At 40.3% G+C, this 27,250-nt stretch overlaps 1 protein-coding gene across 1 annotated transcript; it reads left to right on the forward strand.

Moving 5' to 3' along the window:
* Window positions 1-856: 856 nt before the first annotated feature.
* CREBRF (CREB3 regulatory factor) lies at window positions 857-26,658 on the forward strand. The gene is made up of 9 exons (XM_054977648.1): window positions 857-945; window positions 15,745-15,935; window positions 16,888-17,013; window positions 18,274-19,339; window positions 21,172-21,366; window positions 22,175-22,364; window positions 22,823-22,896; window positions 23,349-23,471; window positions 25,957-26,658. The coding sequence occupies exons 2-9, from the start codon at window positions 15,822-15,824 to the stop codon at window positions 26,070-26,072; spliced, it is 2,004 nt and encodes a 667-aa protein (XP_054833623.1). The 5' UTR covers window positions 857-945; window positions 15,745-15,821; the 3' UTR covers window positions 26,073-26,658.
* The last annotated feature ends 592 nt before the right edge of the window (window positions 26,659-27,250 follow it).

Consider the following 27,250-nt stretch of genomic DNA (forward strand, 5'->3'; position numbering starts at 1 on the left):
TGTGTGAAGACTCCTGGCTGCAGTTCTGTTAACAGAGATACCCCTCTTTCAGAAGTTCTACAAAAGCTGCATGGATGACTAATGTGCTGTCCCAAAGGCAGAGCCATTTGCTCTACAATGATGCTGAGTTCCAGTTCTTACATCAAATGATCTTCTTGTCTTCATAAAGCACAAGACTAAAGGGCTAAATTGAAAAAACATTCCTAGTTTCTCTCTAGGAGTTACCAACCAGTTAAGAGTCTGCTTTTTAAGCCATAGATTGCAACATCTATAGAGCAGCCCATTTCCACCAGTAGACTATCCCTTGAAGTGGAGTGAGCGTGAGAAATTAAGGCACAGGAACAGTGTTCAGCATCTCCTTCAAGTGTGTTTTAAGGGGTCCAGTTTTAAACTTGAGCGGTCAAAACTTGTGACAGATTCTCTGTCTGTGTGCCTCGAAGTCTAGTGCCAATGAGAGCCTGCCCAAAGTTGAGCTCCCCCTCCCCGTCTCCTCGCACTGTCGCTTGAAGCCGGCAGCTGCGCTCCACGTCCCTTCCGCCCTCCTCCCCCTCCGTTGAATTCCCGCCGCCGTCCCCGTCAGCTGAGAAGAGAACATTCTCTTCCTTCTGTCCTCCCCCGCCCTCCTCATTTTAAGCTGTCACGTGAAAAGGGAGACCACATTCTGGGGCGTTGATTGGCTCGCGCACCTTCACCCTCTGATTGGTGCGGCCGGCTTCCTCGCTGTCTGCCTTCTCTTGGCTTTGCTCTCTCCCCTCCCCCTCCCCCTCTTTAAAAAAATGGAGCCCACGTGATGGGGGCGAGTCACGCGATTTCCGGGAACCCGTCAGGAAGGGACATAAACAAAACAAACCCCAGAGCGGCATGGAGGGCCCGGGCTGCAGTCTCGGCAGAAGCGGGCCCCCAAATTGAGGCACCCCCGATCCCCGTGCTGGGCTGGGGCGTCAGGTAAGAGGCGGTGGGGCGGGGCAAGAGCCTCTGAAGCTCCCGGAGGGTGCCGGGCAAGAGAAACTGAGCTCGAGGGGGGTCTGTGGCATGGGAGGAGGGGGTAGGGAAGTCTTGCAGTCCTTGAAGCCGTGGAGCCCCCGTTTGGGAGCGGCGGCGGCTGCAACCGTAGCCCGGAAAGGAGAGGGGCCGGTAGGTGGTCTTCACTGGCGTCGGGGGCGAGGGTTGCCTCGCCTTCACCAGGGTAGCTGCGACGGGGGGGAATCCCTGCAGTCCTATAGGGAGATAGAAGGTGTTGGGTCAGAAATGAAGAAGCGAGAAGTGCTGGTTCTTCTGCAGCACGGTTTGCTTCGAAAGGGGGCGTGGAGGCAGCTGCGGTCGGGGCTGTTGCTAAAAGGGCTTGAGCAAATGCGGAGGCAGGTGGGAGTCGGTTTTGCTTTCGTTTCTTGGTGGTTGCTGTGAAGCCGGGTGGTCGGAGTTCAGAAATAGTGCTGGTTTCTTTTGGCCTTTTGCCTCTACAGGGAAAGGGCTATGGCAGAAAGGGGCGTGTGCCTGCCTGCTGGAGATGCCTTCCCTTTGCCTGGGACTGCAGAGGAGCATGGGAAGGTGGGGGGGGGGGTCGTAGAAGTTTTTGGTGTTTTCCTTTTCTCAGCGAGGTGTAGAAAGCAGCTTTAGCGAACTGCACAGCTCTTCTACGGAAAGGGATCCAAGAGCAGGGCCTCGCTTCTTCTCGCGTGCACCTTGCGTCCTAGTTTAATCTTCCGTCTGGTGCTTGTAACCCCGTGGGAGAGTGCATAAAAAAGACACGGCTGTTGGCACACTGAGCTCTTCGTGACCATCTTGCAGGCACCTGCACGAGTTTTTTGTTGGCATCTGCTTTTCTAGATGTATGTTGGGTGAGATTTTAATATACGACGAATATGCTGTGGGATCTTACGCCGTGCAGTTATTTCTGCTCAGCCGCTTCCTCGTCAGGATGCTGTGGCTTGTGTGTTATGGGTGAAAGTGTTGCCTGGCTCTGTTTGTTGTAAAACGAATTGGTAGTGATGCGACGCGACCGAGTAGCCGGAAAGATGTCGAGAGAGGCAAACTTTCTAAGACCTTTCGCTACATCAAATCATTTTACGGCTGTGCTTTCATTTTGTTGCACGCTTCCGAACGAACTAAAACCTTTCCAGGAGTTGACGGGGTCCTTAAGCTCTCCTGTTAACCAGTAGGAATGGAGCGAGGGAGCAAAACAAGTGGCACGAGAACTCGGGAGAGATGTTGGTAGGAGAGGGAGACAAGCGATGAACCTGTTCAGGAGAGTCTTATGATCATCCGTGGCTGGGTGGGCTGCGAGAGGAATTCTTAGAACCGTTGCACCGGTTGGGTTAAGGGGGCATTGACGGCGGCGGGGCGTCAGTCTCGTCAGGTCCCCCCTCTCCAGCTCAGGGGACGTCTGTCAGCTCCGTATTTCCCTTACATCTCTCCTCGTTTCCCACTTTTCTCCTCACATCTGTCTTTTTCCCTTCCCTTAAAATCAGATTGCCTAAAGAATTCCGAAGGGTTCTTTCTAATCGAGTCCGTGCGGTGTTTCTCTCTCTCCCCCCTCTCTCTGAGCTCTTCTACGCCCTCGGCTGGGTGGATGGGCGTGGGCCAAACAGCCCGGCTGAGTTCGGAACCTCCAGAAAGTGATTTGTTTACATGTGACCTCACCCTAACTTGAGGGGAGGAGCCGGACAGAAAGAGGGACACAGGAGGCGTTTAATGGCAACGGCGTTTAGGATTGGAAAAGCCAATGTGATAAGCGAAGGGGCGGGACTAAGAGTGACAGCATGTTTGGCTGTGCTTCAGTGCTGTTCTGGGGTAGCCATGTTGGAAGGGAGGTGTGTTAGTGGGTCAGGCTGGTGAAAGAGGGGCATGGGCTAAGCCCCGGGGCAGGTTGAAAGGAACTGATGAGAGGGGGGGGGGCGTAAAGGAGCAGACTTCTTCCTTAGTAAATCAGGGAGGCATGGAGCAGAGCTCTTTTTGGGTGGCATGAAGGAACCCACTCCTGTCGGTGTTCTTCGATTCACTGATGCTTTTATGGCATTGCAGCAAAATTACAGCAAACTCATGTCCAAGTACTGAAGGACAGACATGAACATTACAGGTCCAACTTGCATTAAGTCAGACCCAGCATTCGGGGCTTCTTTCCTAGGGCTTGAAAGAGTAGGTTCCTTGTCTAGTGGCAGTTTCCACCACTCTCTCCCAAGTCTGTATAGTTTAGGAATAATCTTTCTGCACGTGAAAGGTCTTGGGCTTTGTGCCCACGTTTGGGGAATGAGAGAAGTGCATCTCTTTGCAAGATATCTTTTGTCAAAGTATTTGCAGTCCCTGCTCTTTTGCTCTGTGCTTCCTTCCTTGTTACTGTACTTGGGGGAGTGGCAAGTTTGGCAGAGTTCACTATGGTGACATAATCTGCTAAAAGCAAGAATTGCTCCTAAAGAAAAAAGTAACTAAAGGCAGCTCATGGAAATGATGGGTTTCTCTTCTAATGTGGTGAATGTAAGGAGGTTCTAGAAGTATTTGGTTGTGGGCAGACTGCTAGTGGCAAATTCTCTTCCTCCTGAATATCTTGCCTCTACACAAGATGTTTTTCTATTCACCCTGCTCAGACAAGAAGAGAATCACCATCTCCTTTAAATGGCCAATTGCAGGCCTTGACCAATTTTCTTTGGCTTTAGGAGCCAGCCCAAAACTTTAGGAGCTGAGTTTTATGACCATATTTTTGAATTATTGCTACTATAAAGCCTAATCTTAAACTCTTTGCAGGTTCTCACAATTTTTTAAAAAGCTGTAACAAACATGTTGTAGTGTATAAATATGGAGTAACCCTGGTTGTATCACCACCACAACAAACCCCTCCATGTGTAAAAACTAATATTACTTCTCTCCAGTTTCTCATATTTTCATTATTGCTTTACAGATCTCTGTTTAATTGAATATTGGAGCCAGTATAGAAAGCAACTGATTAGGAAATGAACTAATTACCACCACTGAATGGAGTAAAGTTAACATATAAACAAGCAATAACAAGAACTTCATGCATATACATTTTTATTTCATACAGAAAACATACTCTGATGTGAAATGATAAACGTTTTACTGAGGATAGCCAAGAGAAACTACAATAAATAATTGTTGAAAATAATATGAACTACAATGAAATTTCTAGTTACCATGGGGCTCTGATACCTGGTATTTTTGGAGTCCTTGCTTACAGTAAATGTAAGTACATAAAATAGAATTTATGTGAACTGTGTCATACATTGATTAACATGTTTCATTTAAAAGATGAAGGACATGTTGGACTGCATAAACCCTTTTACAGAAACACATAGTTTAACCCTAGAGGTTAAATACAGGGATTGTAATAATCAGAAAAACAATATTGCCCGGGTAGTTCATTGGTTTTCAAAGTATTAATTGGAGGGACTTGTGCTTTTTACCCCATGTTGCTGTCCTTTGAAACTACTAGAGAGCAGAAGATTTTCCTGGTGCCACTGGGGCAGGTTTTTGGTTTTGTTTCAGTGTGATGTTCAGGGAATCCCTTTTGATCTCCTATCTCCTAACCCTTCCTCTCCAGCATTTCAAAGCACTTCCAAATGATGTCTGTTTTTAGTACACCTAAGGAGGCCCAAACAATCTCTAGCATGAGTGGGATTTGCTGTGGTCTAGATCTAACCTAACTTCTTTCGTTGCTGCTATTTTGAGTATCTTGTGTCCTCTGCCATGTCAGAAAATCATTGCTACGTGAGGTACTGCCATTTGTAAAACTAAAAGTGGGTGTTGGAGAGCTAGCTCTGTTGCCATGTGCCTTGAGACTCTGCATTGCTTGGTTCCTTGATGTACTCCTTCCTCCCTGCTTTCATTCTTAGTACTTGCAATTGAGCATGCTGTTTAGTCTTGCACTTTCTTTGTCTTTCCAGTTACAAGATTGGAGTTACTTGTAACCTGTGTCACAAGCTCATTCACAGAAGCAGTCGGAATTATTGCAAGGGGCATCAGCCAGTTGCAACATTATACAAATTTAAACTCTGCTTGGTGCCCTAGTGCAAGCCTAAGTTGAACACAGCTTACCAGATGCTCGTCAGTGCCCCTGTATTCTTGCAGATCCAAAAACCCAGCACACTGAGATTTATTCAGTTGCTGAATGGAGCACCAATCATGTCCAGTGGGCTGCATTTTACTTAGCTGGTTGCAGGTTGTGCAAGTTTGCATTAGTGATGTCAATATTGGACAAACCATGTGTGGGGTTAGGTATTGTGATGAGGGTCAGCAGTCTCTTTGACACTTTGTTCTCTGACATGGTCCAAGATTTAGTGTCTGTCTTCTAGCACCTTGTGTTCTAGTTGTGAAGACTTGACAAGCTTTCAGTTCATGCATATTGAAAACAGAATGTCAGCTTTCAGTACCCATGCACCAACCTTAAAAAACATTTTGTAAAAATTGTTAGTGCATAAACGCTTAACCTGAAAGCCAACTCTCCCCTTTTCACATTTGTAAAAAGTTTCTTGCCTGCAAGAGATATATTAACTGCTAGTGAATAGACTAGTGGCTATTTGCAAACCTGCCATACTCTGCTAACAGAATATAGGAAGCATGGTTGTCAAGATTCAAGGAAGGGAAGGAACTGTGAGATGGATTTACACTGTTGCTCTTTGCTTAGATTTTAACATTGAAAACGCTAAATGCAAAGCACAGGGATTTTGCAAGTATTGTTATGGTCACCCACCTTGTTGGTACTTCCCTATGTCTATCCAAGAAGGACTATTGACAGGCTGAAGACTATAGACATGAAATGGTTTCTCCTGTACCTTATGAATAGTACACAGTGGAGCTGTAGCCAGGAGGGATTTTTCCAGTTGAATTGCAGCTCTGACTTTTATCATCATTTTCTGTGGGTGAAAGGGCCCATTATAGACCCTCAACACACACTGCTTGCATCCTGTTCATGACCCAGGAGCAAAATTTCAGTGCGCCGCATTGTGTGTGTTGGGCGGGGGGAGGGGTGGAGTCCCACAAACTTTTCACTGTTTGCGATTCATTTCAGCAGAATTTTGCATTCCTGGTTGGAGCTGGAGCCACTGAGGCAACTGCAGATTATCAATACACTGAAAAACCAATTTCTGCCATTTTCCTTTTGTAGTGCTAAGTGAATTGATATTTTACGAGAAATGGCCAATGTTTCCTGTCAGCTAAGACAAGTTGGACAAACAGTACCAGTTTGCTTTATTTCTATACCATTCAAAAGCAATCTGCCATCACTTTCATTTCATCTGTTTTTGTTTTCATCTGTAAATGGATCTTCCCAAAATGCTAATGAACAACTAAGGTTGATTTTATGTTAAGATTTTTACCCATACATTGGACACCAATCTTCTGCCTGAAATCAGAGCTCTTAGCTTTTCTACTCTTTGTGGGGGAAATTATTGGTCTTTATTTACTGAAAGTATCTTTGGAACTCAGCCAAATGTATAAGTGAGTTAAGTTGATCCTTGTCTGTGAAGGGCTTTAAAGGCCAACATCCTAAATTGGATCTAGAAGCAAATTGGCAACTAGTGCAATTGACACCATTGGCTATGTTCTTGTGTTTCCTTGCTTGTTAAGAGGCAAAACTGCAGTGTTATTCCCTAAAGGCTGTTAAGAAAACATCATATTAATAAGTGAGCAGACAGGTACTGTTATTTGCTAGTGGATTCCTGAAAGGATGCAACCAAAGGACAGTTTTTACGATGAAAAGAAGTAATTAGGCGTCCCCTCACAGATATTGTAACCTGTTCAGTATAACTCATTCATAGATACTCTTGGGTCAGGGATGTGATGAGGTACCCAGATGATGACATAATGTTATTCAGAATAGTAATATCCTAATCGGGCTGAGATTTCCAAAATGATCTCTGATCTCTTCAGATGGCATCTAAGGGAAACAAAATGGCAGATGAGTGTTAACCTAAGTATAAAGTGATTTACACTTGCTCACATGTGCATTATAGGTATTAAATTGGCTGTAACTATCATGAGGAAACAGACCTTAAAGGCTATTTACAAAAGTTTACTCTGAAAACATCAGCTCAGTACCTGACAGCAGTGGGAAAAACAGATGTTTGGTGTTGAGAACTACAAACTGGGAGCATGGGAAGAATTGTAGGGATTGTAAGGGAACAATCGGAAATCCCACTCCCAAAATCTCTTTTAGGATTCTGGAAGCTTAAGCAGACTTATTTCTCTGATTGTCTCCTCCACCCCCTTTCCCCTTAACTAACTCAGCTGTTTACAACATCCCATGCCTCTTGGAGCATATTCAATCCTCCCCAGGCTCCTTGATTTTAATTTTGGTTAATTTGTAAAGTCATTTTAAAAATATCCAGAAAGTCCTGTGAGTATATGGAAGTCACTACTTTGTCTCTCAATGGCCTGGTGATCATACTGGGAACCAGCCACTTTACTATTAGAAGAGGTGTTTGGGAAGGAAAATAAAATGTAAATTCATGGTGTACTTGTATTTGGAATACTATCTCTGTGTTCAAAAGCAATTCATAGTACTGGCCCTATGGGACTGTATCAGTTCTGGGGCCAAGTGGTATAGTATGAGTGAATGTTCAACCACATAAACATTTCTTACACATTGGAAGCAAACATGTTAGAGATAAGCTAATCTTTTCCCAGACATGGTGACTTTCCAGAAATAAGGAATTATTTTGAGAGAAGGATCCAGTCACATAGTCTGTTGCCAGTATTTTAAGGAACAAGTCTCACCTGTGATATTTCATATTTATTTTGTATTAGTGGATTGAGATCGCTCTAGAAAGGATTAGCCTGGTGTACTACAAACGTGTGTGCTTGTTTGCTTCAGGTATCTCCTGCCTTTCCCCACAATGAGAACACAAAGAGGCCTACGTCGTCAATTTTTTTCCTCAAACAACCCTATGAAGTAGGTTAGAGTGAGAGTATGTGACTGGCTCAAGATTACTGGTCAGCTTCCATGGTAGAGTGAGGATTCAATCCTGGGTGGACTACTACTCCAGACAGCAAATGAGAGATGTAGCTAAACAATTCTCATTCCAAAAACAAATCCCTGAACACAGAAAACTCAAAGGTGATGGGGAAAGGATTCTAGACTAGTCATCTTCCCCACGCACTAGCTTTCCGTGTGCAATAGATTTTTTTTTCATGTTTAAGCATTGAGCCATGCAGTCTTTCATGTGCAATGAGAAGTTATATAATCTTGACACAGGCTTACCACTTCATCGGCTGTACTTGTGCTTAAATTGGTTGTTCCTAGTAACATACTGTAGTATTTGATGCAATATGATCTTGCTGCTCTTGTGCCATAAACCCCTACCTACCTGTATGTTTTCAGGATTTTCTTTGTAATAATGGGGACAAGGAAACTCCATAATGAAAATACAGCATCTAACAAATATATTTGGGGACGCAGTTAAAACTTTAATTATTGACCTGAGGTGATCACACCTGGTTTAAAATAGTTTTGTCAAAGGTAATTGCCTGTAAGATCAGCTGCATTCTTCAAACATGCATATGTAACGGGGGGGAGCAAAGGATTCCTGTGTGACCAATTAGCTGGTTGGCATAGATTTTTGTATAAAGAGACATTCATAACTTTCATAATCTGGCATGATGGTCTTGAATGCCAAAATTGTTTTTGAAAGCTATTAATAGAGTAGATGATTCTTTTGTGCAGTTGAAATCTGACTTGACTCTAAAGCGTTCTGTACACAAGGCAGCAGACAGAAAGAGAGATTTCTATAAATACCACTGTCAGAGTTTGAACAGTCACCTTCTGGAAGATGGTAGAGATGTTGAAGTAAGAACTTATAGCAAGAGGCCAGACAAACTGCAGTTTCATTAGAAGCCTAGAAAGTTCAGAACCTTTTACATGAGGATTCTTTGTTCATCTCTCCACCCCCACCCCAAAAAGAGACAGGGAAGTTTCCCAAGGACAAAACAGGTGGTTGCAATGATTGTTCTCTCTTCAGGCTAGAAGAGTAAAGGAAGCAAAACCCTGAGGCACATGGACTAGAGTGCTGTTGCACTGTTAAGAGCTAATGAGGGATTAGGGTAGCCTGATGGGGTTGGTCAGGGGAAATGGCTATGGGATGCTGCCTATAAGGCCAAATTTATTCTGTGAAGTTGGCTGGAAACTGGTGCACCAAGATATCTAGATGCAAGAAAGATAATACATCTGTATCTGACAGCCAGTTTGGTGTAGTGGTTAGGAGCATGGTTCTCTAATTTGGAGAACCGGCTTTGATTCCCCACTCCTCCGCTTGAAGCCAGCTGGGTGACCTTGGGTCAGTACAGCTTCTAGGAGCTCTTTCAGCCCCACCCACCTCACAGGGTGTTTGTTGTGGGGATAATAATAACATACTTTGTTAATAACATACTTTGTAAACTGCTCTGAGTGGGCATTCAGTTGTCCTGAAGGGCGGTATATAAATCGAATGCTGTTGTTATCTTTTAGAAGTGTGCAGGAGAGGACATTTTGACAAGCCTTCTCATACCTATGTGACAGAATGAACTTGCCAGAATTCCTTCAGAAGCTCTTTTTTGCAGCTGGCCATAAAGCAGCACGCCTTTAAAAGTCCCCATGCCAAACTCTGAACTGGTTTTGAACTCAAGTGAGGTTAAAGTGCAGTCTGGAACTTCTCTGGGGAAAAGAAGGGAGAAAAACGTGTGCTCATCTTCAACAGTCCTCTATATTTGACTTCCCTTTATAATACTGAGCTTTAAAAACTTGAAAATGTATTCTAAGGACTGACAAACACATGTGATGAACAAATGGCTACAAATGAAAGCTGTGAGTCCTGTCTCATAGATTTTATATAGACAGAGATTGGACAGGAGCAGAGATTACAACAGTAAAGAGAGGGGAGCCCATGAACTGTAGGAAGGGTGGTAAAGGCAAGGGTGTTTTCTATTGGGAAGAGCAACTGGGTGAAGAAGTTCCTCCTTACTGTGCTAGCCTCCATTGTTGTGGCTTTGGGCATGGCTCCCAGGCATACAGGTTGGATATCTGTTTGTTTATACCTATAATAAATGTGATTGCCCTGAAAACTGTGAAGCCGCCCTGTTTTGAGTAGCAGATTTGAATCTAGTGAAACCTTAGAGACGAACAAGAAGGAAACTTTGACTCTTGAAAAACCCTTGAAAAATCTTTTTTTTAAAAATTTTTTATTGGAATTAGAAATATTTTGTCATTTATAACAATCAAATTACTTTAATATTCCAGTTCTAACCCCCTCCCTTTCCCCCCCGTTTGTTGACTTCCAACAGTTTTCCAACCCTTTGTCTATTCTTCCCCTACTCATTTCAACTTATTTTGTCAATTAAACATATACTTTCACACTCTTCTAAGCTAGTCTATTATAACACAGTGCTAAGTCAATTTCCCTTCACTTATCAACTAACTAATACATTCCTGGCATATTATTCAATAGTAATAATACTGGTAATATTCTCAATATCCTGTACTCTAACTTATTCATTCTAATGTCATCAATATGGGACAAACAATTTATCCCTCCCTATACATAACTTTGAGTACTCATAAGTGATGCATACATTTATAAGTCAGAAAAACCCTTGAAAAATCTTGTTGGTCTCTAAGGTGCCACTGGACTCATATCCTGCTGTTCAACTGAAGACCAACAAAGGCTGCCTACCTGATACTGTCTTGAATGGAAACTGCTTAACGGCATATAATTAATCTAATTCAGAACTACTTATGTTCAGAATTGAAATCATGCTGGTTGTCACAGCTTGAATTCTCCTTGTGAGTGTTGGTTTCAGATTAGTCTTCAGTGATCTGCATAGGCAGACTTCCTTGCAGGATATATTCCTTAAGTGAATTATTTTGGTGAAAGTTAATTGATCCCAAGAACACTGTAGAAGTCCAGTAATTGTATAAAGTTATTCTTGTGAATGACGTTTGTAGACTGTTACATGCAGTGATCATATTGGTGATGCAAGATAAAATGCTTCAGGGTAGGGTTTTTTACGTGACTGAGGTTCAAGTGATGAGTGACAATATCCTAGTAACTCAAACTAGCTCAAGCATTCTTTTAATGTGCTCAGCTACAAAGCTGATAAAATGGTTGTAGGGGTCAAAATTAGGGCCTGCCGTCCATGTGCAACTGCGTGCCTGCCTGCTTGTTTGGGTCATATTTTGGACCTAGGCTTAATTTTTTTCAATGCATTCATGTGAGTTTTTAAGCTGACCTATAACATCCACTAATCTGTTGTTTAGCTGTTCCTTGAAAAGAAACAAGACATGTCCTGACTATGTAACTAAGTAGAAACAGAATAGCAATATGGAAGGGGTGACTGTCTTAATTAATAAACATGCCATCTTTATACCACCATAGAAGGTGGTCTTAAAATGGCACAATGGTTTTCTGTGCCCCAAGGTAATAACCAGTGCAAAGAAATAGAAGAGAACAACAATGAAGATCAAGAGATCTGTTCTACAGGATCTGGGAAATCAAAAGGAAATTCAAGCTATGACTTGGGATGCTTAAAGATCAACACGGAAATACAGTATCTGATCAGGACAAAATAGAGGAAAGATAGAAATAATACACTGAAGAACTATACAGAAGAGATGGAAAGATGACAGATACCTTCGAAGAAGAATCTTTTGACGAAGAACTAGTAATCTTAGCAAGTGAAGTAAAAGCTGCACTCAAAACAGTTGGGAGAAACAAAGCACCTGGAGTAGATGGAGTATCAATAGAGCTATCTCAAGCTACAGAAACTGAGTCCATCAAAATGTTAACAAGAATTTTTCAGCAAATAATGGAAAACAAAACAATGGCTCACAGACTGGAAATGCTCAGTCTACATTCCAATTCCAAAAAGAGAATGCCAAAGTGTGCAGTAACTATTGGACTATCTTGTTAATTTCACCTGCAAGTGAAATTATGCTCAAAATTCTACAGCAAAGACTCTTACCTTATATGGAACGAAAAATGCCAGATGTTCAAGCTGGATTCAGAAAAGGAATAGGCACTACAGAGATCACATGGTGAATTAATGATGGATAATGGAACATATCATGGAATTTCAGAAGGAAATCAGCCTGTGTTTTATAGGCTGTTTTATATGACTGTGTGGATTATGGATAGTATTAAAAGAAATGAGGGTACCACAATATCTGATTGTTTTGTTGCGCAACCTGTTTTCTGGAGAAGAGGCTACTGTTAGGACAGAATATGGGGAAACAGAATGGTTTACAGTTGGCAAGGGTGTCAGACAAGGATGCATATTATCTCCGGTTAGGTTTATTAGACTTATATCCTGCCGTCCCCACACGCAGGCTCTGGGCAGCTCACAACAAAGTTTAAAATACATACTACACATTAAAACCAAATCATAAATACATAAGGCATCAATAAACTTATCAGAGGCTGTACTAAAAACCATAAAGTGCAAATAGTAGAAAGATGAAAAACAAGCCGCCTTAGGGCAGCCTGACAAGAGCATTAACTGTTGGAGGAGGGGGATTGTCAAGCCTCAAGCAGAGGCCCGGTGGAACGTCTCCGTCTTACAGGCCCTGCGGACCTGCATCACATCCCACAACCTCTATGCACAGCATATCATAAGGAAAGCTGGATTAATTTTAGAAGACAGTGGAGTAAAAATTGATGGAAGGAACATTAACAGTTCGAGATATGCAGATGATCCCATGCTATTGGCATAAAATAATGAAGACTTGAAACGACTTCTGATGAAAGTTAAAGGAGAAAACGCCAAAGCAAGATTATAGGTGAACATCAAGAAGACAAAAGTAATGACTACTGAGGAATTACACAGTTTTAAAGTTGACAATGAGGAAATTTAAATTGTTCAATATTTTCTATTCTTTGGCTCAATCATCAACCAAAAGGGCGACTACAATGAAGAAATCAGAAGATTGAGACTTGGAAAAGCAGATGTGAGGGAACTAGAAAAGATCTTTAAAGATAAGGATGACTCTGGGGCCAAGGATCAATTCAAGATAATCCAAATGACAGTATTCCCCATTACTATGTATGGATGTAAAAGTTGGACAATGAAGAAAGGTAACAGGAAGAAAATTGATTCATTTGAAATACGCTGCTGGACGAGAGTTTTGCAGATACCATGGACAGCCAAAAAGACAAATAAGTCTTTTGATCACATCTAAGATCACATCTAGCCTGAATTCTCCCTAGAAGCTAAAATTTTAAAAAGTGAAGGCTATCATACTTTTGCCACGTCATGAGAAGACCAGACTCTCTGGAAAAGTCAATAATGCTAGGAAAAACGGAAGGCAGTAGGAAAAGAGGAAGACCTAAAATGAGATGGTTGGACTCAATAAAAGAAGCCACATCCTCTAGTTTGCAAGATCTGAGTAAGTCTCTTAACAATAGGACTTTGGAAGTCTTTCATTCATAGGGTCGCCATAGGTCGGAGGCGACTTGACAGCACGCACGCACGCGCACACGCACACACACACTCAAGATCTTCTCATGAAAAGTAAAGGATTAAAAGGACTTATTTCAGTGGCTCAGCCTAACTGGAATAACTAATGAGCAAGTGCATTTTTGCAACCCATTGTGAAACTTCACAGCATAGAGTAGGTTATTCTATAGATGTTCCTTGGCATAGTCTTGCAGTTATGGTCTTTTCGAAGGGTACTCGATTGGTGCCTTGAGGCAATCTGCCAGACAACTTGCACATCAATTTTGCTGAAATAAAATTGGAATAGCTAGAAATTCTAGGACCAACATTAATGCTTAATTTCAGATAGATGATGTGTTGCAAAGATTGACATTGAAAACATGAGACTTTATTTTTTGGCATTCTTTATTGTTTGATTGTCATTATAGAATACTGTAGCTTTCTGAGGGGAGTGTCCATATCAGAAAACTGTTTCTGCCACAGTAATACTGATACTTGAAGCATTTTTTTCTGAGATAAATTTGTTTTTCTCTGAAGGCTATACTATTAGAGTGTTTTAAAAGTATAAAAAATGAGAGTTGGCTCCTCCCTTCCCTGCTGTGATTCTGCAGGAGTTACTGTTTGTGTGTGTGTTTTGTATTACCTCTGAAAGCAGGTAATTGTGTTAGATCTCTGATTGAGAGAACTGAATCCTTCAATTGTGTCTGATGCAGAGTTGGGGCAAAATTACTAGCTGCTTGCTGAGACAATCCCAATGCAATGAATCATGTGGAGACCTGGGGAGCGGACAACATCTCTTCTATGGGTGGGTATTTTGGGTTCACAAGAGGATTTAATTTTCTCATGGCAGACTAAGGATTTTTGTGTTAGGGAATACCTTCTTGAAGGGACACAAATGTTTGTTCCTATTTTAGAAAGTATGTTGAAATGTTAAGATGGCATTTAAACAGCCATAGCAAGCTCATTGCTTCTACATGGAAATTTACCCTGAGATGTATCACTCACTCCAATAAATAGTTCAAGTGATAATATATTTGTAATTCAGGTCACTTGAGGGTTAGAATACTACATTTCTGACAGCATTTCTGAGAGATTTCTGTATGGGCAGACTTGGAGAAAAAGCTGTACTGTAAAGGCTAAAGTAAAGGATTTCTTGAAGATACTGCCTTGGCATTTTGGGGTGGGTTGAAAAAATAGATCCTTAATTAAACTTTGAAATATTTGTTGGATTGATAGGGACTTTTATACAAGCATATTTTTACTGTTTTATTATCAGTTGAAGAAAGATTAATCTTTGAGGACCAGGGTAAAACTGAATTCCCTGTCATATTCAGCATCCAAACACAAGAAGCTGATCAGATAGTTTAAAGCTGGGCGTGGTCAGTATTTTAATGACATCTTGCTGTGGACCACTGTGAAGTCTATCAGCTTCATCTGAATGAATGGCAAAAGGATGGAATACTGTGCACATCGCAGGGAAAACCTAAAGAGCAAAGTTATGTCAGCCTGTAGATTCTCTGCTCTATAGTCAATATGCTCAAATTACGGAAAATGCAGTTACTTAAGATCTTTTGCTGAGCAAGCTTGCATCTAGCCAGTTGTCCAAAGCCTTGTTTTATTACTGTCTTATGTTGTGTGAGGAGCAAGGCTGGAAAGTTTATTCATCTCCCTGGTAACGTTGTTGGGATCTGGGTTAAGGCAGCCTTGAGTAGTACCATATTTACTCAAAAGAAGAATGACACACACACACCCCAAATCTATACATGATGTTTTTATCACTGTACATACTTGTAACTTGCATGCAAATATAAAACCGCTTCTTTTTCTTGGGAAAACACCTGGAAAAACATAGTCTTCCTTTTGGGTAAATATATGTCTATCTCTTATTAAAGCAGCTTGCACCTTAATGAAGTAGTTCAAATAGTAACTTAATTTACAGTTTTGTTAACTAAGCTGCCACTATACTGTAGCTTATCACTTGTCAAAAATGATTGCATTCTTCATACTATGGAGTTTCCATCCACTGTATTTTTCCTATTTGGGGAATGACTGTTGTTTGTTGACCTGCTGGTGGATTTGACTCTTTGAGGTTCCCATCTTAGGGGATGTTGTCTTACTAAACTACAGCAGTAGCTATTGCATGTCATCTTCCTGCAATATAGTTTTGTATAAGAAATGCATTATGCAAATTTACAAAAGTATACAGTTCAAGTTATTTTAGCAGGATGTACATAGTAAGTGGTTAAAACATCTCTCATTCAGAAATGTTCAAACAAAAATTCTCAAATATAATTATTTTAAGTTCAGTCAATGTTTTGTTTTTATTTCATATAGGAACTCCCCAAAGAAAAAAGAATTCCATGTAGTCAAAGTGAAACTTTTTCTGGAGAAAATCTGTGACTTTCCATTGTATGAGTTACATGCTACCTACTAACCCTGAAGAAAAGCTGGAAAGGAAGTTACAGGCAAGGAAAACAAGAAGTTTGGAATTGAATTTGGAGGATCTGGGTCTGGAAATGCCTCAGGTAACTTCCCATTATTTCTATTGACTTATCAGAAGTATAAAAACTTCAATCTGTAACTGAAGTGGGGTGAATATATAAAGAGCAGGACATAATGATAATGATGTACATTAAATTACAGTGTTGTTCAGTCATAACAAATTGCCTTGTTTGTTTCCTGGGACTTGAATACAGCAAGTAGCAGAGAGGCTGCCAGATAGAGAATGGGAGTAGAATTAGGAAGTAGTCCTCAGTCCTATTCCTACTGTGTTACTTAATACACAAATAGTAGGCAAGGGAAACAGCAAGGAAGAGAAAATAATTGATATAACTAGATGTTATTCTTGCACATCCACTTGCATCCAGTCCCCCTGACCTTTTTACCAACAAAGGGGGAAAATACACAGGAGCAAAACTTCAGTCTTTGGACAGTGAATGGCTAGCCAGCAGTTGCATCAAGAAACCATTAGAAGATCATTTAGATCAGGGGTAGCCAACTTCTGTTACGATCTGTGCCTTGTTTTACACCCTGATCCCTTTGCAGACAATTGAGGATTTTTAGCAGTAGTGGCATCCTCACCCAGCACCATCAAAATGTGGACCACGTAGCACACCACATACAAAACCAAAAGAAAGGCAACATGAGAGTGTGAGGTGTCTCCATCACAACTTTTAAAACAACTTTTCCTTGTCAGTGAAATTGTTCAAGCTTTTGACTGCATCTTTACTAAAATTTGTTGGGAATGCCAGGAGCCAAATAGATTTACTATGTATATAGCTGTCAAGCAAAGCTGTGTATTCTTCCCTCAGACAACCAAATAAGAGAGAGAGTATCCCAGATGTCACAAACTGCTAAATTTAAAGAGGAAAATACTCTTAACATTTAAAGGGAAATATTAACTATTTATATTCCATGACATAGAAATGTCAAATAATCCTGGTTTTTAAAAACCCCACTAATAAACATCTATTGTAGCCTAGTGTGAGTGGAATGGACCCTCCTTTTGGAGATGCCTTTCGAAGCCACATGTTTTCAGAACAGACTTTGATGAGCACAGACCTCTTGGCTAGCAGTTCTGATCCAGATTTCATATATGAATTGGTAAGTTTACCTTCATTTTTCTCTAAATAAGCATCACGTGGCTTTTTGAAATGAGAGGGTGTATGGCTCGCAGAAATCTGTTCGGCAAAGGCCAGTTTAATGTACTTTCTTTATTAAATTTAATCACTAATTGAGGAAGCCTGAATTCATCAGCCCAGCAACAGCGGCGTCTTGCCCATGAAAGGTTGAGAAATCTGGCCAAAAGACAAAAAGGCTTTGGCATACCTTTTACTGGACGGCTGCTTACTGACTGATCAAATATGAAAATGTTGCTTTCTCACCCTGCTACATGCAAAGAAAAACTGAATTTTCAGTTGTGATATTTCTTCTTCGATCCTGCATGGACTGCACAAAAGAACATGGTTCTTTCCAGCCTTCTAAAACATTAATGCTGTAGGATAGAGGAGTCACATGCACAAACGGGCATGGGAGATTGCACTGGGGGTGAGGTGTGGTTGGAATCACCATCTCTTTCCTGTTTTGGCAGTAGAAATTCTGTTGGCAAAGTAGTGGTGCCAGCCTGGTCCTTCCTTCCTCAGTGCATCTTTCTGAGTTATATGATGTCTTGTCCTTGCAAATCCTGCAACCTCCAGCAACAGCATCTTGCGGGTCTTGGGGTGATGGGGTAGCTAGTGGGGTAGGTTCATGAGAAAGAACCTGTCTGCAAGCATGTATATTCCATGCGATCTAAATCCTTAAACCAAAACTATTGTTACTTACCTTATTAAATCCCAGCCATATACTAGATACAGGATACTATTGACTGTTCTCATCCAGCTATTATGCCCCTGCCATAATCTTTTCCTTAAGCAACTCACATTCCATTCTTTCTATGTTTTCTGCATCAAAATTTATCTAAAACTATTAGCCTTTTATCTGAAAGATACTAAAATGTTAGGTTGATACCAATCTACTAAAGTTCTTCAGAGTCTGGATGTTATATGTGCTTGTACATGATAAACTTGTCATCTCTTTTCCTTTTGCATCTTGTATTTAATTAGTGTCATTGGCAACCAAACAGCTTGTCTAGTGATGGGATTTTCCTTGCTGGCAAACAAATATTGAACTGGGCATAGACATTGCTGTCTTATTATTTGTTTCAAAAATGACAAACAGACTTGTACAATTTTTCCTTTTTAGATATAAACAGAATTAAAGGTATGGTGACATGCTTTACCATACCTATAGTGTGGCTGGAGTGTCAAAGAGGAAACAAATTTCTGGAGAGAAAACAAATGTGTCTTATTTATAACTTTCTAGGACAGAGAAATGGATTACCAGCAGAGTTCCAGGGACAACCTCCTTTCTGTAGAGGACTGTAAAGATCTTGAAAACTTGGAATCTTTTAAAGACATTCTGGATACTGAAACATCTTTCCCCGCAAACTGGGAACAGTGGGACACTTACTGTGAAGATTTGACAAAGTACACCAAATTAACCAACTGTGACATTTGGGGAACAAAAGAGGTGGATTACCTGGGCCTTGATGACTTTTCAAGCCCATACCAGGATGAAGAAGTGATCAGTAAAACTCCGACTCTGGCGCAGCTAAACAGTGAGGACTCTCAGCCTGTCTCAGATCCACTGTGCTACTCAGAATTGCTCTTCAATGTAAAACAAAGCCAGTTAACTTCTCTGCCAGCAAAGAAGATCACAACCAGAGCAGCAGCCCCAGTTTGTTCATCCAAGACTGCTCATACTGAGGCGCCTTTGTCAGAATTTGCTCAAAAAGCAAGCAAGGCCAATTCAAGCACACAAATCATGGTGAAGACCAATGCATACAACAGTGAGAAGGTGAACATTCATGTTGAATGTAAAGATTATGTTAAGAAAGCAAAAGTAAAAATAAACCCAGTGCCCCAGAGTAGGTCTGCAATTAACCAGGCTCATGTTGATGCTGCAAAAGAAAATACCTGCTACTGTGGAGCTGTAGCAAAGAAACAAGAGAGGAAAGGGACCGACTCCCTTCAGCGTCACAGTACTCCTGTTTTGCCTTTCAAAGAGACTCAGGCTCTGCTCCTCACTCCGCCCCAAGAAACTCCAGGACTAATTGCTGAGGAGAGCAGTCTCTCTGCCAGCACATCTGTTTCAGATCCGTCACAGAAAAAAGAAGAACACAATTATTCTCTCTTTGTCACAGACAGTTTGGCTGAGCAGGCAATCAAAGCTGAGCCTGATGAAGATGAAGATGATGAGGAAGATGTGGAAGATGAAGACCATGATGAAGGCTTTGGCAGTGAGCATGAACTGTCTGAAAATGATGAAGAGGAAGATGATTATGAGGATGACAAAGATGACGATATTAGTGATACTTTCTCTGAACCAGGTAACTAGGTTTGTCTATAACCAAGCTAACACCAAGGAAGTACTGGGTGGAGGGAGTATTTTTGAATTGGGACTAAACTAATGACTTACATAGCACATTCTGTTGAAGAATTTTAAGTTACTTGGCAGTCATAACTGTGGAAACAATATCCCTCTTAAGAGCCTATTTTATGACTTAAGGGAAGAGCTTCCATCCTTGCCAAGGTGACAGAAGGAAGCAAAGACTAGAATGTAAGGAAGTTGACTCTTTTTGTTCTGTGGTCTATCTTTGGTGTCTTATCTAGAACTGACTCAGATGGTTTCATTGTTAAGGTGATAATAATGCATTAGAGCTCCCACTCTAACTTACAGCTTGTCCTTTTGAAAAGATTTAACCTTATGTAATAACTTGATAGATCTGGTGATTGTTTGGCCCTAGTTCATAGCCACTAGCATTCTTGAAAAAGTGAGGCACTTTGTGAAGTTTTCCCAAACAAGTGACAAAAAACATCCAACTGAAGGGAAAAGCAGAGCAGTCTCAGTACTGTCTATTACTTTGATGGTTAAAAGCTATTTTTTCTTCCTGAGTTTTAAGAATTGGCTTATTTAACATAAATGATATTTGATTCTTCTTCCGTATCTCAATGATTATAAACCACAGTGAGACTCTCTCATGAGCTTGACCTCCTTTAGCTAAAAATCATTTATGTGTACCTCATTTAATTTGAATATATTTTGTGAAAGGCAAGCTGTATCTCCTGTGTGATGCCATTAGTGCAGTTTCTAACATGGGCCTATATATAGCAATGTTTACAGTGCTTGAGACACTATCTTAACTGACACTTCAGTCTATAACATTTGATTAATTCAGGTATGATGATAGTATACAGATTAAGGAATGGAATACATATTTTATTAATGTGCCGTGTCTATAGCTTTCTCTGTGTATCTTTCAGCAGTTCAAGCCCTGCCATATATGAGCCTTTTCTTTTTCTGAAGCAGAAGTGATAAACTGTAGGCTGAGAATAGTCTTGGCCCGGGAGGAAACAGAGGAGCTTAAAGAGAAGCTGACTATAGCTTCAGCTGAAGAGGAGAGTTGAAAGTCAGTCTTGAGAGGACTTCAGACTAAGATCAGATGTTTTACTAGGCAGGCCCTTTTTTATATGCTAACAATCAGGCTTGCCAGATCGAGATCGAAAAATTCCTGGAGATTTGGGGGTGGAGCATGCAGAGGGCAGTGTTTGGGGAGCCATTTTCTCCAGGAGAAGTGGTTTTTGTCATCTGGAGATCAGTTGTAATTCTGAGAGATCTCCAGCCACCTCCTGGAGGCTGGCAACCCTACTAACAACTCTCCATCAGCAATCAACTTTAATGATGATTTAGACATCAAGAATAATCAAGCTTGAGGTTAGTTTGAAACTGTAGGAAGAGAACAATTTAGACATTCCCTCCCGTGATTCTGTTAAGTTCTCAGGGGCTTGAGCAGGTTAATTTTCCTCCACTTTTTTTTCTCCCCCCTTTATTTAACTCTTAGTTACTTTCAGCATTTTACATTTCTGAAGCATTTACTGTCTTCCTTAGGCTGGGGTTTTTCTTGGGTTAATTTAGAGTAATATTTTTCTGTATGCTTGTGGAGTCACCCAAGTATGTAAAAACTTCTAGTTTGATAATGGCCCAACTTTGCTGCTTTTGTGATCACAACTGGCTGGCCCCTTCACTATTTGGAATCATTGGCATTAGTTTCAGAGTCCTAGTTCCCATTTCCCTTCTTTCCTTTTACTATGAAGACAACCTCTTCTCAGTTCTGTTCCTTTTGTCATTAGAAGTTAATCTACTATTTTATACTTTTTTTAGGATATGAAAATGATTCTGTAGAGGACTTGAAAGAAATGACTGCAATATCTTGTCGAAAAAGAGGGAAACGACGATATTTCTGGGAATATAGTGAGCAACTGACACCATCACAGCAGGAGAGAATGTTGAGGCCGTCCGAGTGGAATCATGAAACATTACCAAGTAACATGTATCAGAAGAATGGATTACATCATGGTAAATGTGATTTCCAACCTATCTAACTCTGTTTACCAGTTTGTCATACAGCAGTGAAGGCAGCAACCTGATCTCCCTTGAAAGAGAAATAGAAGCATTGATTAATATAGTTTATGAAGATTCATCAATAGTTTTTTTGCATTTCTAGGTGTTGGGTGATTATGCAAATCAGAGACAAGATGAACTATAGTAAATATGCCTTTGTCCTTTCCCTGACTGTCCACCTTGCATCCACAGCACTTCTATTCTGGATGGCTCTGGTCAGGCATGATTCAGATAGAAGATGTCCCACCTGATAGGGCTCATGTTCTTGGCTAACTAATTGCCTTAACTGCAAACACAGTATGAAATTATCTGTACTCAGATATCATTTTAAAATATGTAAGTGCTATTAGTACATTTTGCTACTTTATATCATAAAAAGATGAAAAAATGATCAGAACTTTCTCATCCTTATGGTTATCTATTAGTCCCCAGCCAGTAATCCCAATTTTTGAATTGTATCATCACTTCTCTTTTTAGCAGCATTATTGCCATTTTCATATATTTCTCACACATGGCTTTCAATACATACTATATCTATTATATGAATTACATTATTTTTAATTTATTTGTTTGAACTGAATCTTCACTTCTCTTTTTAGCAGCATATATTGTCAGATCATATATGACATATATTGTGCTGGAAAATTAGCGTGAAAGAACCAAAAAAGGCTGTGGGTGAAAAGAAATCCTAAAATTTGAATGGAGCTTTACAGTATACTATTCAAACCCTTCAGATAACATGCTTTTATATGCATTTAAATAGGGAAATATGCTGTTAAGAAGTCACGAAGGACTGATGTAGAAGACTTGACTCCCAACCCTAAAAAACTGCTACAGATTGGAAATGAACTGAGGAAACTGAATAAAGTGATCAGTGACTTGACTCCAGTCAGCGAGCTTCCCTTAACAGCTAGACCAAGGTCAAGGAAAGAAAAAAACAAGTTAGCCTCCAGGTAATTATTATGCTCTGTTCAAGCATTTTAAGGCTGGTATATCAGAGAAAATGAAACCAGCTGGTTTACCTGATAATGCAGGGCATGTTCTTGTACCTAGAAACATGCATTGTGTTAAGCTTTCTTTTCTTCCCTGCCAATACAACAAACATTTTATTAGATTCTGCAGAAAGCTTAGAGATCTCTGGCTATGACATGTGCTGAAATCTTTTTATTGCAGAGTTTAGTGAATTTCTGAAAGTTGTAATACTCTTTAGCACTAATGCTGCCATGAATATCGGGATAGAAGTAGGATAGTTCCTTCAGTGAATAAACTCTGGTCTCTTGCGATGTTCTGAGCAGTAGATTATAAAATACAAAACTGATAGCTGCTGAAATACAGGAATTGTACATGCTTTGACATGAATAGATAAATATTTTATTTTCTTATTTATTTTTCCTGCCTCCCAATATCACAGGGCTTGCCGCCTAAAAAAGAAAGCGCAATATGAAGCCAACAAAGTGAAACTGTGGGGTCTCAACACAGAATATGGTAAGCAGAACCTTTTTAAAAAATATAATAAAACACATCTGTGTGTGTGTGAGAGAGAGACAGAGACAGAGACAGAGAGAGAGTCTTTAAATATCCACAGGTGACTTGAGTCAGTTTATCAAGGCGTGATGCCTGGTAACTTTCTGTGTTGATGGGTTGCAATAGACAATCCAGGTTTGTAAGCCAACAGTCTAAATCCATGATTGATAGGTTCCTCTGTACAGAAAGCAATGTTACAGAGTTTGTAAATAAAAATGAAACTTGAAAAAGTGAATCGTGTTTATCTCAGCAGAGAACTTTCATTATTGTTTTGGGGCCCCATCTGGGAGAAACGTGGGTTATAAAATAGCTTATTATCCTAGGCATGGTGCATACACTTAGGGAGATGTGTTCTTCCTTCCTAAAAGGTTACAGTGTGGGAGGCTCATGCTGTCACCCTGTTTCTTCTGCAGATAACTTGTTGTTTGTGATCAACTCAATCAAACAAGAAATTGTGAATAGAGTACAAAGCCCCAAAGATGACAGAGGAACCAATATGGGACAGAAACTTGATGTGCTTATTAAAGATACTTTAGGTAAGTAAATATTAAATGCTGTTTTGGTGTAAGAAGCTGGGGGAAGTAGATTTTTCCTGCCTTCACTTTTCTGTGCAGCAGAGATGAGTTTGACTCATGTAGACAAAAAGTCCACAACACAGCAAGCTGTGTGGACAAGAGGAAATCAAGGAAATTGGATGACTTTCACTCACTTCCTGTCTTCAGTATAGCCTCTCACATTGCACAGCTTTTTGTCCATGTGGATCCCCCAACTCTCGTTGTACTTTCAAGATTCACAACAACTGCTTAGTGGAATGGGAGGCAGGAGAAATCCATTTTCACCAGTTCCTTACACTGGAGCTACATAAAACTCAGACCAATGCTGCTTTTGGTACTATGATTTCAGACAGACCCTTTTAGTTTGTAGATGCTGGAACTGAAGATGAAATGTATTGATGTAATCCAGGGGTCCCCAACATGGTGCCAATGGGCACTCTGGCACCCACAAAGTGTGTTGAAAAAGTTGGTAAGGCGAGTCTTTGCCCAGTAGGGCTTCTAATTGGCCACTGGAAGTTTGATTAGCTGTGCAGATGTTTTTAAAAACATTATTATTTTGGCAGCAGCTGCCACCAAAACATAAAAATCTTCGTTGCATACCTGAAAATAAGCTGTGTGTAAAATATTTTTAAACAATATGCTAATTTTAAAAGTTGACCTTTAAGCAGAGCTGCTGACTGAACTGTTGAAGAGTTACTGTTAAAGTTACTCCCTGAGATTTGGTGGCTTGCTCCACCTCCTGGGGCAACCATTTTGTGGTTGAGCCCAACATCCTGTGTCAGAATTCCAAATGTTGAGAACCCCTTATCTAATCTGACACCCTGCTTTGAGGTATGTAGATACTTAAGATTTTCCTCATTGATGCCAGTGCAACCCCTTCATCTCAGCAGAGAAGTGTTCCATTGCTGAATGGTTCCTGTAGTCAGCAGCTTTTGCCTGCTGCTGAACCTAGCTTAGATCCTTTATAGTTCTCTATCTTCAGTGCATAGTCGTCTTTTTTTACCTCCAGTATTGTATTTATGCCCCGATTTAATCTTTTCCCTCAGCAAAAGCTCAGCTCTGGTATTTTTCCAGATTAGAAACATCCTGATTGATGCTGGGGTGGTGAGTTTTCATTTGAAACACAATACTGCAAATAATTTGATCTCTTGTGAGATCTCTGATACCATGCTTTGATTAATACAGCCTAAAATTCATACTAGACTTTTGTTACAGCATGGTAACAGCACGGGGGCCCTTTCCAGTTGGTTTCATGTAAAAATATGTAACCCTTAGTAACTTACTGAACACCTTCCAAATGAAATTTCCTCAGTAAGCATCTCCATTGTGCTGGAAACACAGGTTCCAGGACTCAGCAGACCAGATGGAATTTTTTGAGTAAAAGAGAATCTTCTCCCAATCAAGCAAGTGCTTTATGGCTGTGATTATAGCATGGAATGATACATGAGTATTGCAACACCTATTGATTGGTGTCTGTAGCATCAATAATTACCAGTGTCAAAAATGCTATTCCTCTTCTACCCCAAAATAACTGACAGTGAAATTTTCCCTTATTTTTAAATAGAAAATGATCGTGAAACATTAACAAGGTTGTCCCCTTTCCTTGAAGAATGCTTACAAAACAGAACCCCCAAACAAGCACAGCATTATGGCTATTGGCTGTGCTGCACAGTATGGCTCCCTTACAGGAATGGGAAGTTATACTGTTGGTGATAAATTAAAGCTCTAACACAAATGACCCACTAAGACATGTTAGCCTGTCTTCCATGGGCTGAAAAGGCCTTGCATGTCAGTGATTGCATTCATTGTATTTTACTGAATCCTTTTTGGCAAATGTTGCCAGTCCAAGTATTACTTATATATCCCATTCTTCTCTCTCATAAGTAATCCAGCTTTCTATTTTTTTATTATTTGTATTTTTAAAATGTGTACAATGTCTGCTTGTTCTGTCCATGTGTTTGGTAAACATGATGAGGGAGCTAATCTAGCCTTGGGAAAATTGATTCCTCGGGTTGCAGAACTCACATGGATAATTGCCATGCAGGCTAGGGGGCTGCTATAGAGAGGGAGAAGGGAAATCAATTTCCTGCCTCTTCTGTCATTAGAGCTGCTCTGACAGGCAAGGGAGGAAAGCATGATCCCTTCCCCATTGCTGTCCCCTGACCTGTGTTGCTTTTAGTCTGTGGTTTGCAACCCTAGTTATCAACTTTCCCAGGATCAGATGGGGGTCATTGATGGGGAAGGGAGTATGGTAAAGAACACTGTCAGTGCCTTCCACTGATTAATCTTGGGATCTAACCGTTGTCAATTCCAAATACTTTGTGAAGTTGCTGAACACTAACAGATGAAGAAGCTATTTAGTACGCTAGGCACTGACAAATCTTGATTAGCTTGGGGTGTATGGGTGGGAAGGGATACCCAGTATCTTAGTAACATTCTAATGATTCATCTTTGTTCATTCTTTCAGGACCACCTGTAGCTGGGCAAACATCAGAATTTGTGAACCAGGTTTTAGAGAAAACAGCAGAAGGAGATCCTACAGGAGGCCTAGTTGGGCTTCGAATACCTACATCAAAAGTTTAGCATATGTTAATTTATCCATTTCATTCGTCAGAACTCTGCCTGTGTCATGTACAGCGTTGTAAAATTAATTCTGGTCTGCATGTGAATTTAGCGTTATTTAAAACACAGTTTAAGTTGAATCGTTTTTTTTTCCTTTTTAGAGCAATGTAGTAATAAGTGAAAGCATGATATAAAATGCTTAATGGCATTTTGGAGCATAAACCTTGTAGTCTTAAGTCTGCTTCTGGCATAAATGTGGTGGTTACATACTCATTTTAAAATTAAGTTTATCTAGGACCAGATTATATAACTTATATAGGAGCAGAACATGGTTTTGCAAATAAAATTCTAGCAAAATGCCAAACATTATGATAGGTTTATGCTCTAATTAAAATAAAAAAAACTCTCATTAAGGTTTTTTTTTAAAGAATTACTTCTCTTTTGTTCTAAATTAAACAGTAAGATTTCTTTGCAACCATAACTTGTACATAGCACACCTGGCAATAAAGCTAGTGTGCCATATAAAAAAATATAATTTTCTGAGCTTGATACGGTATTTAAATGTCTGTGCAAGTAAGAAAAAAATGTATACTCTTTGTGCCTTGTATTAAGGGGGAGGGAGGGTGGGTGGGGAGAAATGTAACTATAAGCTGGTAAAAGACTTTGTATGATGAGAAACCCTTGTGTGGGAGAAGATGTATAGACGGTGTCATGGGTTTTAATGTATTTGTTCCAGCTCTTACAAATTTTTGAATGTATATAGGAATATGTTGAAAATGTAGATATGCCACAGAGTCTGTGTATTGTATAAAAGATGGCTCTAGAATACTCAATTTCGGTACTTGGCCGGAAGAAAACAAATACTTGCACATTAATGCGATTGTTTATTTTTGTACCAAAGACAAATGCAACTGATATGGCAAACTGCCAGTTTAAGTAAAGTTTTGCACAGCTTACATGATACTGTACTGAATGTATAAAAAGAAAAAATTAAAGGTCAGGGTTAGGGATCTTACTGAACTGTGAATTTCTTTCTCTTTGGGTCCAATTATCTACAGAAGGAGCATTCATACATAACTATAATTTTGCTGTTCCTCTAGTTTGCTTCGTAGTAGAGAAGTTGGCCATCTAGATGTCTGTAAATCCTTTTTTCTGCACTTATGGTAGAAAATTTTAATATATTTGGATTTTAGTAAGCT

Source organism: Eublepharis macularius, chromosome 4 (genome assembly GCF_028583425.1).
Source record: "Eublepharis macularius isolate TG4126 chromosome 4, MPM_Emac_v1.0, whole genome shotgun sequence".
Lineage (NCBI taxonomy): Eukaryota > Metazoa > Chordata > Lepidosauria > Squamata > Eublepharidae > Eublepharis > Eublepharis macularius.

Bases quoted from the DNA above. Each gene is read 5' to 3' on its own strand.
- CREBRF (XM_054977648.1), top strand. From the start codon at position 15,822: ATGAGTTACATGCTACCTACTAACCCTGAAGAAAAGCTGGAAAGGAAG. The intron at 17,014-18,273 runs GTAAGTTTACCT...ATAACTTTCTAG, and splicing joins CAGATTTCATATATGAATTG to GACAGAGAAATGGATTACCA. The intron at 21,367-22,174 runs GTAAATGTGATT...GCATTTAAATAG, and splicing joins GAAGAATGGATTACATCATG to GGAAATATGCTGTTAAGAAG.